This window comes from Nothobranchius furzeri, chromosome 14 (genome assembly GCF_043380555.1).
Source record: "Nothobranchius furzeri strain GRZ-AD chromosome 14, NfurGRZ-RIMD1, whole genome shotgun sequence".
NCBI classification, from domain to species: domain Eukaryota; kingdom Metazoa; phylum Chordata; class Actinopteri; order Cyprinodontiformes; family Nothobranchiidae; genus Nothobranchius; species Nothobranchius furzeri.
In genome coordinates, this window is record NC_091754.1 from 21,193,060 (window position 1) to 21,209,882 (window position 16,823).

Consider the following 16,823-nt stretch of genomic DNA (forward strand, 5'->3'; position numbering starts at 1 on the left):
TGATGAAATCGGGTGTAAAAGTTATAAATGTAGAAGCATAGCTAAACGGAGTGCTCTCTTCGAATGTGAACTATATGTAATAATAATGTTATGTGCTGCTATGTAATCAACAAAAATGCACTTAAGTACAAATCAAATGTAAAAAGTTATTGTTTTTTATTTTTTTATTTTTAAAGAGTTGTTAAGACCATATTTGACTTTTATGAGACTTATGATCAGTATTTGAGCTGTATTGAAGTCCATGCTACTCTTTCAACTGTGCCTGAGATGTTTCTGCACATTTTTAGCCACATAGCTAGTGATAGAAAAAAAGTAAAAGTGAACGTGGAACCAAAAAAGGAGTCAGACACAATAACCACGGGAGAGTGAGCTGAATAAAACTCAGAGAACAATATGGCCCACCATGAGATGATCGACGGAGTAATGAAGGAGCTAATGAGGGGGATCAAGATCGCTGCAGGGCCAATAAATCAACACAACGGTGCCTGCAATAATACAGGAGCAATCAGCCATGCTGGTCAGGGAGCAGAGGGGGGAGGGTGGGGGAGGACACATGAGGGGGTCGATTTTGTAATGAGTCAATGTCAAACACCCTGATTCTGTGTTTTTGGTTTTAAAAATGACTTATTGTTTGGAGTAAATGTAGATTTTTTTAAAATTATAATTCAGAGTGACTCTGTGCAGCTATATGAGTTATTAGGAGTTCATGTTGACAGGAGCCTGCAGGTGTAATCAATCCTGGGATCCTGGGTGACGATCGATGAGACTTTGCAGTGATCAGCACGTCCTGAGGACGGTTCTTCCCCGTAAGCATGCTTGAGCTAAAGGTCAAAGCGCACTCTAGCTTTAAAAACACTCCTGCGCAGTAACATTCTGAGATCATTTAAAAATAATCAGTCCTCATCAGATAAACGTTTCCATGGCCGCTGCGGCATTGATCGACTAGAAGCAAAAACTAAAACGTTGACTGTCATTAGCAAAGGTAACAAGGTGGAGCTTTTATTTGTGCAGTCTAGAGAGAAAGAACAGCGAAGGAAGGATTATGAGTAAATATTTTATGTTTATTTTTTCCCATCCTGCTCTGTCTGTGGCTCCAACTCAACCCATCTGATTAAAGTAACAGAGTACATTTATTCCTTGGCTTGATTCTGAAGTGCTTTACAGTGTGTTTCTCATTGATCCACACACACACACACACACACACACACACACACACACACACACACACACACACACACACACACACACACACACACACACACACACACACACACACACACACACACACACACACACCAGTGACAGAATAGCATACAGTGATTTCTGTTTTAGCACATTTTTGCCTGTGGATTTTAGGGTGTTAATGACTTCAGATTTTTCTTATCAAATTTTGGCTGAGAGGCGTTTCTGGATGAGCTCAGATCTAAAACAGCATGTGAATGAAAGATTAACAGCTCTAAAATGTCAGCAGGAGTCAGGAGATGTGGCGCTCTGGAAGTTATCCATCATATTAAATCGAGTTACCCAGAGGGAGCAGTTTGGATGGGAGGAAGTAAAAGTGGTATTTCCTCTTTTATCATTTTGTGATAACATGCGAACCAGAAAACGTTAGCCTGCTTGTTGAGCTGAATCTTCAAAAAAATGACATAAAAATGTCGTGAGAAAAAGTTTTTGTTGGTTATTGTCAAAAAGGCAGGTTGGTCTGTAGGAAACAGCTGAGTCAAGAGACGTTTAACACACAGGTGTGTTTTCCACATGAAGTCACCTTTTCTTCTTTAATTAAAAGTTAAAGTTAAAGTCCCATTAGTTGTCACACACACAGGTGTGTGTGCAAAATTTGTTCTCCGCATTTGACCCATCCCCTGGGGGAGCGGTGAGCTGCAGACACAGCCGCGCTCGGGAACCATTTGGTGGTTTAACCCCCTAATCCAACCCCTTAATGCTTAGTGTCAAGCAGGGAGACATTGGGTCCCATTTTTTCAAAGTCTTTGGTATGACCCGACCAGGAGTCGAACCCCTGATCTCCCGATCTCAGGGCGGACACTCTACCACTAGGTCACTGAGCTGGTAAAAACCTCAGCACGATTTCATCTTCAGCTGGAAGAGGTGCAGCATGAAAACAAGCAAAACAACAATTATGTATTGTAGCTAGAGATGCACAGATAAAAAAATATGGGCCAACGTCGACATCTGATAATACTGCAGTTAAGGCCAATATCTATATTTACTGGTTTTGTATTCCATAGATTGCTCCACATTTCTGACATTGTAAAAGCGACCACACCACCAACCGTTGGTCTCTGCTTTAGCTGAACACCCCCACACTACTGCACGACATCACTATTACATCACACCAAACAAATCCCAAAAGCCCCCCCCCCCCCTCCTGAAACACACACGCAAAAGGAAACAAGATTGGAAAATAAACATCGATCATCAATATCGACCTTTGTGGTACATATCCGATCGATTCAAATTTTAATGCCGATATATCGTGCAGCCCTATTTGAAGTATCTGCTACCAGACCTTTCCACCGGATGTGTAAGCATCAGGTAACGTCTGTGAGGTTGGCAATTAGCCAACGTTGTAGTGGATGGATGTCTATCCCCCAACAATGAAGTGTCAGGTTTTAAACTGGTCCCAGAAGTGTAGTGTCCATTAAATTTATGCTTTGAGTCTCTTTTATATGCGCTACACTTCCAGAGCACGTCAAGCTCTGTAAGTCAGTTCGGGCCAGACGCGAAGTCAAACACAGGAGTGTAAAACATCCGGCAACTTTCAAAAACACGTGCAGATTTCCAGTCGTTTACTAGATTAAAATAAATACATCCTCACCAGTGAAGCCGCCGTACCCGAGATAAACACACAGCAAGAAACCACATACCCGCTTATCTCCTTGCTTATTATCACGTGAATGGCAAAATCACACGTGACCTTGAAATTCTCCTGTGATTCTGCTTTATGCGGAACGTTTTCGCTGCCGCTTTGCATCTGAAACGCTCCTGTTTGGAATCGACGTTCTGATGAACTTGCGGGTAAAATGCATCTAATACATTAAGCAATGATTAAGCCTAGTTTGTACTTCTCCGTCAGCCAAATTGCAATCACGAAAGCGTATTGGCCGAGACCTTTTCCTTTCATGCTTATCCGTTGGTGTGTCAGTGCTGTGAAGCAATTCTCTGCCAGGACAGCAAAGGGCGTAGACTTTTTCTGACGGGGCTGCCTACCATTGCAAGTTTATGACAGTGTGAATGCCGATTCTTGAAGGAGGTGTGAATTTAAATTGAAATCCTCATGTGGATATTGGGATTTGACATTGTTCCTATTTTGTTAAATAAAGTTCGAATAAAAATGCTTTTAAACGCCAGTCCACTCAAGCAGCAATGGCCGACAGAGAGCGAGTTTTCCCTGAGCTGGAACTGCTTGATCTCACGGAATGAAAACTTTAGTTACAAAGAATTTAACCGGAGTGACAAACAAAGTGGCGTTGGAGGAACGTCTGTCCCTCTATGCCGCCGCTGTTGCTGGGCTGTCATAGACTCTGTTGCGTTTGATAGATTGTTAAAAAAAAATCGGACGCTACTGCTCCTGTACCAGATCAACAGCCCTTGTGTCAAAGTACAATGGCATAGCGTCTCTGCACCTCTGTAGATGGAGAAGTATAAACTAGGCTTTACGCATCCAGTGGAAAGGCCCGATTATGAGGGGAAAGTAATCAGAAAGTGGACACATGTGGACACGCAAGTCCCAATTTCATCTTATTCTCCAAAACTCATTTTGGACATTTTTTTTGCCCCGTTCATTTCAACAAAGGCCATGAAAATGTCCTCCATCAAGCATCATATGCTGACTAAACAAACTAGAAGCTCTTTCTTCCAGCAGCCCTTTATCATCAGCACGAGAAAGCACCAGACCAACATTAAATATTGATAACACAACCAGATAAATCACAGGGCACACAGCTCCGAGAGGGAAGGAAGAAGTGGGACGTCTCTTCCAACTGTCTGCAGACACTCCACCTTAGCGTCGATGCCCAGGGGGATGGATTGGTAGATCACTCCATGCACATGCCCGCTGAGGATTAGTGATAACAGGACTGATACACCTCCATAATGTTATTAAATAGATGCACATCCCCGGTGGCAGAACCAGATGCCTCTTTTGCCCTTCATTCAGGAGCAAAAGCAAACCAACTGTGTTTGTTTGATACTGTGTGGCTGCTGCCAACCGAGAATAAAAAGAAGTTATCAGCGTTTGTGGAAAGAACATATCTCATAAAGAGTTCAATTAAAACTCCTCCCTGTATGTAAAAGAAATATGCCATGCCCTCTCATTTGAATGACAAAAGTGGCCATCTTTGCAGCAGGCAGCTTGCATTGTCCCATGCTTGATTTGGGACCCGACCGGTGTATTTACATAATCTGAATTAAATGTAAATCAAGCTGTTTTATCTTGGTCTCCTTGGATTTGAGGGGTTAAAGCGTGTGCTCAGAAACACCTCCCATCAGCAGTGGGGGGCAGGCTCTTCATTGTTGAGAAATCTGGACTTACAGGCCTGGAGGAGCAGCTTCGTTTCAGCAGCCTCTGCATTTTTCAAATTCACCCCAGATGCCCCCTGAAGGAGAAAGGGCAGCCGGTCTCTACTTAGGATACAATCCACGTAAATGAGGCTGTTTGGCCTTAATCCCTGCCTAATTAAGTGCCCGCCTGTCTCTGCAGAATGCTGAGGGCCAAAACGTATACCTGTCGAATTATGGGAACAGCTGGAGAAGGTTGCCTGTCAGCAGATCAGCTCCACATTATTATCCTGCTCATTTATTGAGAGGCAAAAGCTGCTTTCATAATTAATCTCTGCATGGGTGGAAATGTGTAAAAATAAACAATAAAACAATTTATTGTACAAAGAGGTCGTTTAATAAAAAGAGGAGTCTATTGTATGTGCTGCAGACGGAAACGTGGCGATCTTTCCAAAAGCTATTATTCTGATAACGAAAAAATTTAATTAAAAAAATGCTGCAGAGTTTACATTAAATTCTAACAGGATGAATAATTAATACAAGGGAGATGTTCGCCGGAGGGAAATAATTCATCAAACAATCAGAATTAATGGTCTGCATGTGGTGGGGAAATAATCAAATCTCTCCTCTCCTCTTTTTTTCCCTGCTCTGTTTTAACATCAAAGACACTTTTTTAGCATTTTTAATTCAAATGTGGTATTTATGGCCAAAGCTTTGACCTACATTTTTACATTTATGATTCTCTGCGCTGTGATCACCAGCTAATCATGACTGCCCTAGTTTGGCTGCCTCGTGACGCTCCAGAGCGCCACCACCCGGAGCGCTGGCAGGAGTGTTACACTAAAAACCCTTTCTGGCCAAAATAAATCAAAATATATATTTTTTTCTTTGTGAAGAATTTAAAAGGCATGACTTTAACTTTTGCTACTTTCTTTATTCTCTTTTCTCTCATTCGATTTTACAGTTTGCGAAATATCACAATTAATGTCTATTAACGTTTTATTTATTCATTCCTCTTGTGCAATAAATCCTTGATAGGTTTTAGTTGCCCCATCATTTTGCTCACATGTGTCTTCTGCCAGGCTGCACAGTGGTGTAGTGGGTTGGCAACAAGAAGGTCACAGGTTCAAATCCCGGCCTGGGGTCTTTCTGCATGGAGTTTGCATGTTCTCCCGTGCATGCGTGGGCTCTCTCCGGGTACTCCGGCTTCCTCCCACAGTCCAAAAACATGACTGTCCGGTTGATTGGTTTCTCTAAATTGTCCTAGGTGTAAGTGTGTGTGTACTTGTCGTGCCTGCCTTGAACCTGCAGATTCCTCAATAGTTCTTAGAGCGAAAGCAGAAATGTCAAGACTCAACAGCTTACAACAAATTAAACGGACAAAAATAAATTAAAATAAATGAAACCTAAAGATTTTTAAGGGAATCTCATGAAAACCAGGTTCCTGAGTTTGAATGTGCTGCCACCTGCTGGACACTCTGTTGCAGTGCCAGAGGGTTCATAAAAAGAGGCGTTAACATTTTCTTTCTCAGTCAAAAAGGGAAAACATTAGAAATTATTATTTTATGTTACTTTAATGCAGTATAAAAAGGCTGTAACATAGACCGATATTTGATTTTTAAATACGGAGATCATAAAACCACTCTCTTTATTGATACACGTTTTTGTTTGCAAATGATCTGTACTATGCATATGACATGCAAAATAAACCTGGTGAGTCACACAACTAATAGAAAATGATGAAAACTAATCATTTTCTAATTTTTGGAGAGTTTAAAGTATTTTCAAGAATTCTAATCTGTAATATTAAGTGTTTGGAGCAAACTGGATAACTGATGAAGTCTGTTCTTATTGGAATCAGCAGTAGAACAGCAATGTGGTCACTGGACATATAAAGTGAGTAAATACAGAAAGACTAATCCAAATTATCTTGTTTCGAGTAAAAAAAAAAGTCTGCCAAGCACAAGTTGCATGGCTAGAAATCTTACAACTAGCCCATTTTCTAGTTGTAAGATTTCTAGCCACACAACTTTTCCTTAAGCCACTGGCAGGTTTGGCACAACTTGACAAACGTAAATCAAAGTTGTCATATTTTGTACAGAAAATATTTAAAGTTTAAGTTCACATGATAGGAGATATTTGATTTTAGATAACAAAATGGTTTATTGCAGGGCTATTCCATCCTGGCCCTCGAGGACCGGCACCCAGCACGTTTCGGTTTTAACCTTGCTTCAACACATCTGATTTCAATTAGTAGGTGATTAACAGGCTTCTGCAGAGTCTGATGAGCTGCTGCACAGGTGATTCATCCACTGAATCAAGTGTGTTGGACCAGAGAAACCACTAAAACCAGGCCCGGAATTGATTAGACCTGTTTATTATGTGAAGTGCCTTGAGACGACGCTTGTCGTGATTTGGTGCTATATAAATAAACTTGACTTGAACTTGAGAAAGTTTAGTATATCTTTTTTATTGGAGGGACCACTGGTTCATAATGATATAGTACATATAGAGTATCAGTTAAACAGCCAAAATCAATCATCCCTAATTTGTATGTAATCAGAAATAAAAGAACAACTTCTATGGGTATATTAGATGCCGTAGAAGAAATCACCAGTGCACTTGGCAACAAAAAATGTGCACTTGGAATTTTTATTGACTTCCAAAAAGCTTTTGATACAATAAATCACTCAATTCTGCTTGACAAATTGGCAAGATATGGAATTAGAGGAGTGGCATTGAGCTGGGTAAGAAGTTATTTAAGTGGAAGGGTACAGTATATTAATATTGGACAGAAAAAGTCAAAAAATCTTGCCATTGTTTGTGGTGTACCCCAGGGATCAGTACTGGGACCTAGTTTGTTCAATTCGTACATTAATGATATTTTTGAAACATCGTCATCGTCTTCTTCCTTCCCTTATCCGGGTCGCGGGGGCAGCATCCCAACTAGGGAGCTCCAGACCGTCCTCTCTCTGGCCATCTCCACCAGCTCCTCCGGCAGGACCCCAAGGAGTTCCCGGACCAGAATGGAGATGTAACCTCTCCAACGTGTCCTAGGTCAACCCGGGGGCCTCCTGCCAGCAGGACACACCCAAAACACCTCCCCAGGGAGGCGTCCAGGAGGCATCCTGACCAGATGCCCAAACCACCTCAACTGGCTCCTTTCGATCCAGAGGAGCAGCGGTTCTACTCCGAGTCCCTCCCGAATGTCCGAGCTCCTCACCCTATCTCTAAGGCTGAGCCCGGCCACCCTACGGAGGAAACTCGTTTCGGCCGCTTGTATCCACGATCTCGTTCTTTCGGTCATTACCCAAAGCTCATGACCATAGGTGAGGATTGGGACGTAGATCGACTGGTAAATCGAGAGCCTGGCTTTCTGGCTCAGCTCCCTCTTCACCACGACAGATCGGCTCAGCGTCCGCATCACTGCAGACGCTGAACCACTCCGCCTGTCGATCTCCCGATCCTTCCTACCCTCACTCGTGAACAAGACCCAGAGATACTTAAACTCCTCCACTTGAGGTAGGACCTCTCTCCCGACCCGGAGTTGGCAAGCCACCCTTTTCCGGTCGAGAACCATGGTCTCACATTTGGAGGTGCTGATCCTCATCCCAGCCGCTTCACACTCGGCCGCAAACCTACCCAGCAAGAGCTGAAGGTCAGAGCTGGATGAAGCTAGGAGGACCACATCATCCACAAAAAGCAGAGATGAGATTCTCCTGCCACCGAACTCGACACACTCCACACCATGGCTGCACCTAGAAATTCTGTCCATAAAGGTAATGAACAGAACCGGTGACAAAGGGCAGCCCTGGCGGAGTCCAACCCTCACCGGGAACAGGTCCGACTTACTACCGGCTGTGCAGACCAAACTCATGCTCCTCTGGTAAAGGGACTGAATGGCCCTTAACAGAAAGCCACCCACCCCATACTCCTGGAGCGTCCCCCACAGGATGCCCCTGGGGACACGGTCATAAGCCTTCTCCAAATCCACAAAACACATGTGGATTGGTTGGGCAAACTCCCGTGCCCCCTCCATCACCCTTGCAAGGGTACAGAGCTGGTCCACAGTTCCATGGCCAGGACGAAAACCACATTGCATTGAAACATCTACATCACTAAAATTAATTTTATTTGCAGATGATACAAATACATTTTATAGCAGTGACAATTATCCAAATCTTATCCAAAAAAAAATGAAGAATTGATTGTTGTTAAAAGATGGATGGGCAGCAATAAGTTGTCATTAAATTTAAACAAGACTAAAGCAGTACAATTTGGTAATCAAGAAACAAAGTTTGAGTTGCCAATAAATATAGATGGATTTCAAATTAAAATGGTACAAGAAAGCATATTTTTGGGAATCACAATAGACAGTAAACTGTCATAGAAACCTCACATCAGACACACAAAACAAAAAATCTCAAAAAGTCTATCGATAATACATAAAGCCAAGTCATTTCTTGATTGCAACACACTTCGTGTATTGTATTGCTCCTTAGTTCTCCCTTATTTTACTTATGGCACTGAGGTATGGGGGAATAATTATCAAAGCTACTTACAGCCTTTTTATATATTGCAAAAAAGAGCGGTCCGTATCACAAGTAAGGTTGGATTCTTAGAACACACAAATCAACTTTTTTTTTTACAATCAAAATTATTAAAATTACAGGATTTAATTAAATATCAAACAGTTCAAATTATTTTCAATACATTTAATAAACTTCTACCAAATAAATTACAAAAGCTATTTCTAATTAAAGAGCTGTCACATAGCCTCAGGAGAGATAAAATATTTAAATTACCACTGGTGCGAACAACACGTAAAAGCTTTTGTGTGTCTGTGTGTGGGATAAAAATATGGAATAACTTAAAGACTGATCACAAAGTCAAAATATTCAGATTTTTAAAGCACCCTACAGAAGAACAGTTTGGTTAAAATACATTACAAATGAGAATGGGCAATGATGTGAGTAAAGGTGTATGGGAATATATAATTAATGATATTGACAAGAATTGTTAAATTGTCTAGACTACATTATAATTATTGTTATGATTTTCTTTGGTCATAAGGTTGTTGAATTTGAGTTTTTTCTACATATTGAATGTGAAACTATTAGTGAAAAATAGGGGTGGGCTTGAATAAGCTTGGCTTCCGCCCACTCCCTTTCGAACATGCCTACAACAATGTTAACTTGATTTATTATTGATTTATCTTGTGAGGTTTATTATTGATTTATATCCTGTTGTTAATTGCAATGTTATTGGCATGTTGGAAATAAATAAATGATGATGAATATATAAACTCTTTTCTCACTAACCCATCCTTCCCCTGGGTGGTCCCAAGGCCTGGGAGGTTGAGTCCTTCCCAGTATCATAGCTGTTCCTAGATCTGCATTTTTCTGGACAGAGATGTCAGATATTTGTCCCGGTTTTTGCTGGAGCCACTTGTCCATTGTGACGGTCTGAAGTGCTCCGATGACCATGGGCACTATCCAGGGTCTTTCTAGCTCTTCCCTGAGCCCGTGCCATTTCTTCAGTTTGTAATGTTCCTTTTTCCCGATGTTTCCATCATTTGGGATGGCCACATCAATTACAACAGCTGTTCTCTGCTGCTTATCAAAGATCACAATATCTGGATGGATCTGGATGTCCCATCTTGCTTGGTCATTCTCCACTACCTTTGGAGGTGATTACCACGTTGACCTATAGGGGTCTCCAGTGTGCAGTGTTGGTAGACCTGGGCTTCTATTGCTGGTGTTCAGGGTTTGCTTCTGTGCAGCCATGCTCAGCATTTTTGTGCTTTCAGTCCACCCTTCTGTCATTGATATGATATGGTCACAACAGCCACTTCAGCTATCTGTCAGTGGTAAATCTTCTGTAGCATTTTTGCAGGCTTTTTGCAGGCTACCTGATTACTGGCATTAGCATCTCATAATGCAATTAGTTATAAATGATATGTGCATACTCTGAAGCAAAAAAAAAATTATAAAAACTCCACAGCAAGTTGTACTGATTTAATATTTTTGCCAACAATGTTATACATGGGACATTATCTTGCAGCAAGGCAGGATATTGTGAACAATACATTTGATTAATAAAAACAAAACTAGGAAATTAAAGATTTTCTTAAAAGCTTATGTAAAAACATCCTCCATGATGGTGGTAAACGATGGTGTTAATAAGTAATAATGTCTTAAGCTATAATATGGTTGATACAAAATATGTTCATAACGTTTTTGGTCAGTACCTTCAAGAATGATCCATTTCAGGGCTCTGTCACTTTAAGAAAACAAGCTTTAAATGGCCCTGTCCACCTATAACCCCACTCAGGCTGCTTTAAACAGGGGCTCAGTGTAGAGTCACTGCTCCTCCCACAGCAGCTCCCTTTGCACAAGAGGTGCTTCTGTTCTACTTCATTTGTGACATCACAAAAAGGGACTTTAAGAAACTGCTCATTTTAGACACATAAACGGATAAATTGCTTGCTTAGTATGAGGATTGCTGTATAGTCAATGACACTCGTCAGTGACTTGATGCAATTTGCTGGGTTCCTTACATAGGAAACATTATTTCTGATTGGCTTAATGAACTGTGAATTGGAATGTTTATTATGTGAAGTGCCTTGAGACGACTCTTGTCGTGATTTGGCGCTATATAAATAAACTTGAATTGAAATTGAATTGAATAAATTGAATTTTTTTCATGTCTGTGTTTTTTATTGAGGCAGTAGACTCTAACGGCAGCAAAAATTGTTGCAATAGGTGAGTTTTGCATAAAATGTCCCTATTACATAATTGCTGTTATAAATAAAGTACACCTGTGATTGATATTAACCCTTTTGACTTGTACTCTCTTACCGACCATCAGGTGGCAGTATAGCCCAAGGTAAAGAGGCACAGTTCTGCCTCTCTCCAGGGTTATTTTGTAATCACTTCATGTGTTTGTAACTGATCAAACATCTGTGTATTAAATCAGGGAAATGACTAAAACAAAACTAGCATAGATGTTTAAAGAGGTATTAAAAGGTTTATTACAACAACGCAACGATTGAAATTTTATACAGAACTTTCACATGACATAAACACTGTCAACACCATATCACACCCAGGTTTTGAAGCAGTTTAAGCCAGGGTAAAACAAATCACAACTCAAGTCGTAATAACTTGTTTAATTGACCATTATTTTCTTAGTTTGAGGCGTCATTAAACAAAGTCAAATTCTCGTAGAGAATCGTTGTCTCATGCAGAAAGCACAACAGTAAAACTTTAAAAATCCCATTTTCAGAAAACAATGTGTTGGTAAAAACTACACAGTAGTAAGCCAGTAGGGACTAAGAGAAAAAGCAAACTGACTTTAAAAGCTGGGCTTTGTTTCTCATAATTAATGAACAAATAATCACAATCAGTTTGTGTAACTAAAGTACACGATGCGATTCCAGTTCACATGAGAATATTTTCATTTTACAATCTACTGATGCATTCTAATCAGATTAAAGGTCATTTTCTTTAAACTTGATGTGATCAAGAGAGTTCATCTACTAAATGTGTACAATCTTATATAACAAAGTACATAATATCAAGAATGACCACAGGCAAGTTCAATATTGATGTGTTCTTTGTTTTTCTTACAATGTTTACTAAAAATGTCATCTAGAATTGCCATCATGAAAACAACCTAATGTCCCTAAATGTTCTGCATCGGATACTGAAGACACGCATGAAGCAAACACAGTAAACAGAAGAAATCTGAGAGAACAGCAATAAACTCAGGTTATTCTTATTTTTTTTAATGCACAGAGGTAATTTATACAAAAACGTTAATGGCACTGAGTAAAGTCAACGTCACCATGACGGAGTAATAAACAAAAAAGTACTGCGATCCTACAATCACTGCTTCAGGGACAATCAGACTACAGGTGGAGTGTTAATGAAAGACGCAAATCCAGCCGGCTCACCGGTGTGACGCTATTTTACATGCAGAGGCGAGCTCAAACATTCCCCAACGACAGCTGATCTTGTTTTCATAAACACTCGTCAAATTAAAACTCCGGTTTTGTGTCCAGAATTTAGACCAACTTCTTAATAAAGCTGCCAGTGTCTCGCCACCTCTCCAAAAAGTAAACCCATCTCCTCTCAGATATGTGGAAAATGGTCAAAGCAAATTTACTTAAAGCAAAAATCCAGAGTTTTTCCTCAGAGGGCACCATCTAGAGGTGGAAAAACGGTATTACACCTATGAGCCCTTTTCCCTGCTTCTGTGATCATGGCTGGAAGCAACGCCCCTCGTGTGTGAAAGTGCACCTCTGGCCGACAGACGTAGCTAAAACATTGTTTTACAATTAGGACGACGGTGGTAGAGGAGTTACGTGGCCGCCTCGTAACTGGAGGGTTGTGGGAACGAGTCCCACTCAGTCCGTCACAGTGGTTGTGTCCTTGAGCAAGACAAGTTACCTTGCCTGCTGGTGGTGGTTGTTAGGGACCAGTGGCACCTGTGTTTGGCAGCCTTGCTTCCGTCAGCCATTACAGCTGTGGCTATATTGTAGCTCATCACCACCAGGGGATGTCTAACACTACTGGCTAATGCTAATGCTGAGAAGTGCTCAATTCAAACTGCACGGGGCTCTATGGGATGGAGGCAATCTGAGCCCAAAAAAGAAAAGAAAAAAAAGTATTGCTAATTATATCACAGTACCAGGTAACACTACCACTTTTACTAATTTCTAAAAAATTATACATAATTCCTCGAAAGGGAGAAAACTCCAGATTGCTGCTTTAAAGTATCTTCATCATAAAGGTAGTGCTTGTAAAGTTCAAGAGCATTAAAAAAAGAGCAACACCACACTTTGGTAACAACTGACTGCTCAATCACTTCACTTGGCTGATTTCCAATCAATAAATATAAAGAAGATCAATAAACAAGTTCAACAAATACAAAAACACCTAAAGTGCATGTTCTTCTGTTTTCAGCAGTTACAGAGAATACGTTGCATGTTTAAAAGCATTCCTATGAATTACTAAACAGGCCAAACGCAATACAAAGCAATCAAGAGAGAATGAAAAAGTGTACAATCTGAACTGAAGCGGAGAGAGAAACTATTTCCTCTGCTTGTCTGAAGAGACCGCCGCGCTCCAGCGTGGATGCAGTTTGGGACGATCAGCTCCCTGAGGACTGGGATTTGGTAGCGCCCCTCCGTGGCTGACTCTCCTCTGTGCTTGGGTTAGCCGAAGCGGCACTGGCTGGGGCGGAGACGGCCGGAGCTGAGGAGGAGCTAACCCCATTGGAGGTGCTGACGGAGCTGTGCTGGATAGCCTCGTTCTGGGGGCTGCTGGGGATGGACATCTCCTCGCAGCTCTCATCTTTGTCGGAGACTGTAAAAACATCAAACAACAGCCGGCCGCGAGGCTTAAATATCCTTCCTTACATTTTATTTCAGCAGATAAAACCCAGAAGGCAATGGGGTAGCCGTGTCACACAAGCCTATTTGCATGTAAAACAGCTATCAGCGTGTAGAGGATGCAAACCATTTCATTAATCCCCATAATGCTACTTCTGCACCCCTTTCCTTTAATTAACGCTCCAATGTCAATTTAAACCCACATCATAAGGGGGCATTACATTCTGGGGCATGTGGCAGCGCTTCCCATCCCTAACTGCAGTCTCATTTGTTTTTTGTTACCTTGCCAACTACTGCAGCGACAGATGATTACAGCACCTGATTTTAATGATGCTCACACTGGAGAGTAGGGAAGACTTGGAGTCGAAATGCCACCAGCTGTTAGGCAGTTGCATTGAATTAATTGGATCCTGATGGGAAAAAAAAGACTCCACTCTCATGCTCCGTTTCATACAGGAATAAGGAGCACGATGATAATTAATATTGCTAATGATATAAAGTCGCTTGTTACTCCACTCTGTAATTAATGAGCAGGTCTTTGAGAATCTAAAATACAAATTCCATCGAAAGGGAGCAACGTCTGAACGGCTGTAGAGAAGTCTTCCTAAAAGGGTGTTAAGAAAAACGATAAAGCACACGTTGACTTCTGTTTCAGGTCAAAATCTAAATTAGCTTAGTGGTTTTGTTTCATGTTCAAGCGAGCATCATTGCTCCTAACAACACCAAGTGGCGGCCAGCTGATTTATCATAATACTCTGAAATTCCTGCTTCCCCGGGTGGGCAGAGCTTCTTTCCGCTCTCTCGCTTTCTGAAGCAGAGGCTCGCTGTAAACAGATGGACGGCTCGTGGTGCCAAGTGAAACTGTGTCCTGGCTTGTTGGTGGGGCAGTCTGGGCTATTTCCTTCCACCAGCCAGTTCCTGCGCCTGGGCAGGGGGATTACGGAGTCCGGAGGGCAGAGTGGCCGTACGGGAGTTGTAACTCTGAGAGACTTTTATGAAGTCTGTACATGAATGATCAGAGTCAAATAGTGCTTTACTAATTACACTGATATTTAAAGTGGCACCAAACCAGGGGATCCTTGTGCTTTTGGGGTCATTTCTGCAGTTGTTGAGGACTAAATGATTTTAGATTGTGGTGGGCTGCATGGTGGCGCAGTGGTTAGCACTGTTGCCTCGCAGCAAGAAGGTTGCAGGTTCAAAACTCGGCTGCGGTCTTTCTGCGTGCAGTTGTGTGTTCTCCCCATGCATGTGTGGGTTTCCTCCGGGTACTCCGGTTTCCCCCACAGATCACAACATGCCCTATAGGTTATAATTGTACGTTGCTTTGGATAAAAGCGTCTGCTAAATAAATAAACATAAACATAGATTTATGCAACCAAAAGGAGAAATTACATATGGATATAATAATGACATATAACTTATTAGAAATGTAAAAATAGTTTGAATTAAATTAAAAAAAATAGATATTGGATAATGACAGGTGGGGGCATAGGAAGTAATTAAAAGGGAATTAGGAGTAGTACCAGGGGCGGCGTTAGGCCCGGCTACTCGGGCTCAAGCCCCGAATGTTTTATGAAAAGACTAGTGTGTGTTCTGTGTGTGTGTGTGTGTGTGTGTGTGCGTGCACACGTGTGTTAAGCCCCCGGATCTTCTTCAGTCCTAAATCCGCCCCTGAGTAGTACAAATTTTTTACAATAAGAGTCCATTTATTTATATTACACAGTGAATTACTAAGCATTTATAAGCAATTAAATAAAGTATTAACAACTGCTTAACCATAATAAGTAATACATTAATAACCAGCCACCCTCCCTTGGCCCTTTGTCTTAACCTTAGGGACAACAGTAACAGTAAAGGCAACAATGGGACATTTTGTTTATTAATGCTTAATAATGCACTAAGTAACTTTAATAAAGGGACCCTTAATGTAAAAGTTTAATCAATGCAAAACTGTAAAGTTGCAAAATGTATAAATAACTTATCAATGCAATGAAAACATTCACAATTTAAAATTTAACGGTCTACCATGCATTCATGCTTTGCACAAAAATAATAAGTTTGCCCAATTCGATTGAACTCTCACTGCTCTTGATGCGCACAGTAATGCAAAGTAAAATTAGGTTGAGTTGCTAAACCACATTGAAAGTACTGAGAATACTCAATAATACTGTGGCTGCTGCATGCTTTATTGTGCAGCCCGCAAAAAAAATAAAGCAAGTTTTTTAAATGATATAGGAAGCTCTAAAATCCTGTTTGAACTTGACTCCTTGAGGGTTTGTTTGAGTCGGACATAAAACAACTTTCACTTCACTCTCACATTAGCTGACTTTCAGCCCATACTTGAAGAAAACATACCATATTAAACATATCAATTGAGGCTTTTGGACGACGTTCTATTATTTAAAACCAAGTTCTTCAAGCGCCATCCTTCACAAAGTTGCAGAAAGCCACAACACACATTTTGAACAAAGGTATGACGAGAAATGACCATATTCATCCATGGATCCTGTTAAAAAACATCTGCCCCGAATCAAATGAGCACTGCCTCTGACAGCGCGCTCTAGCCTGGAAACCATCAGTCCCATAATGCACAGGGAAGTGTGTGTCTGTGGGACGGTGGGCAATGAGAGATGCATAATGAACAGCGTAGCTTGGCGGACACTTCACAATGGGAATTTTCTGCAGTCTTGTCAAGACTGCTGCTTTAATGGACTCATTCCAGTGGCAATCACTGTCAATATAAGTCAGGCGAGGTGTTTAGGGGACAGTGTGGATGCTGTGTGGTTCATTCTGGTTGCATTTGTGAGAAAAGGTGAGTTATGACCGCAAAATCAAAATGACAGAGCGGCGGTCTAACGAAAACGAAGAAAAATTGGTGATAGAATTCTAAATGAGACCATGTGACGAC

At 41.2% G+C, this 16,823-nt stretch overlaps 1 protein-coding gene across 4 annotated transcripts in view; it reads right to left on the bottom strand.

The window, feature by feature from the left end:
- Window positions 1-11,523: 11,523 nt before the first annotated feature.
- atf2 (activating transcription factor 2) overlaps window positions 11,524-16,823 on the bottom strand; it is a 38,099-nt gene continuing 32,799 nt past the window's right edge. For all 4 annotated transcript variants that reach the window (XM_015966465.3, XM_015966467.3, XM_015966466.3 and 1 more), the window contains exon 12: window positions 11,524-13,889. In XM_015966465.3, the coding sequence (XP_015821951.3) occupies window positions 13,675-13,889 (215 nt within the window). In that variant the 3' untranslated portion in view covers window positions 11,524-13,674. The remainder of the gene's footprint in view (window positions 13,890-16,823) is intronic.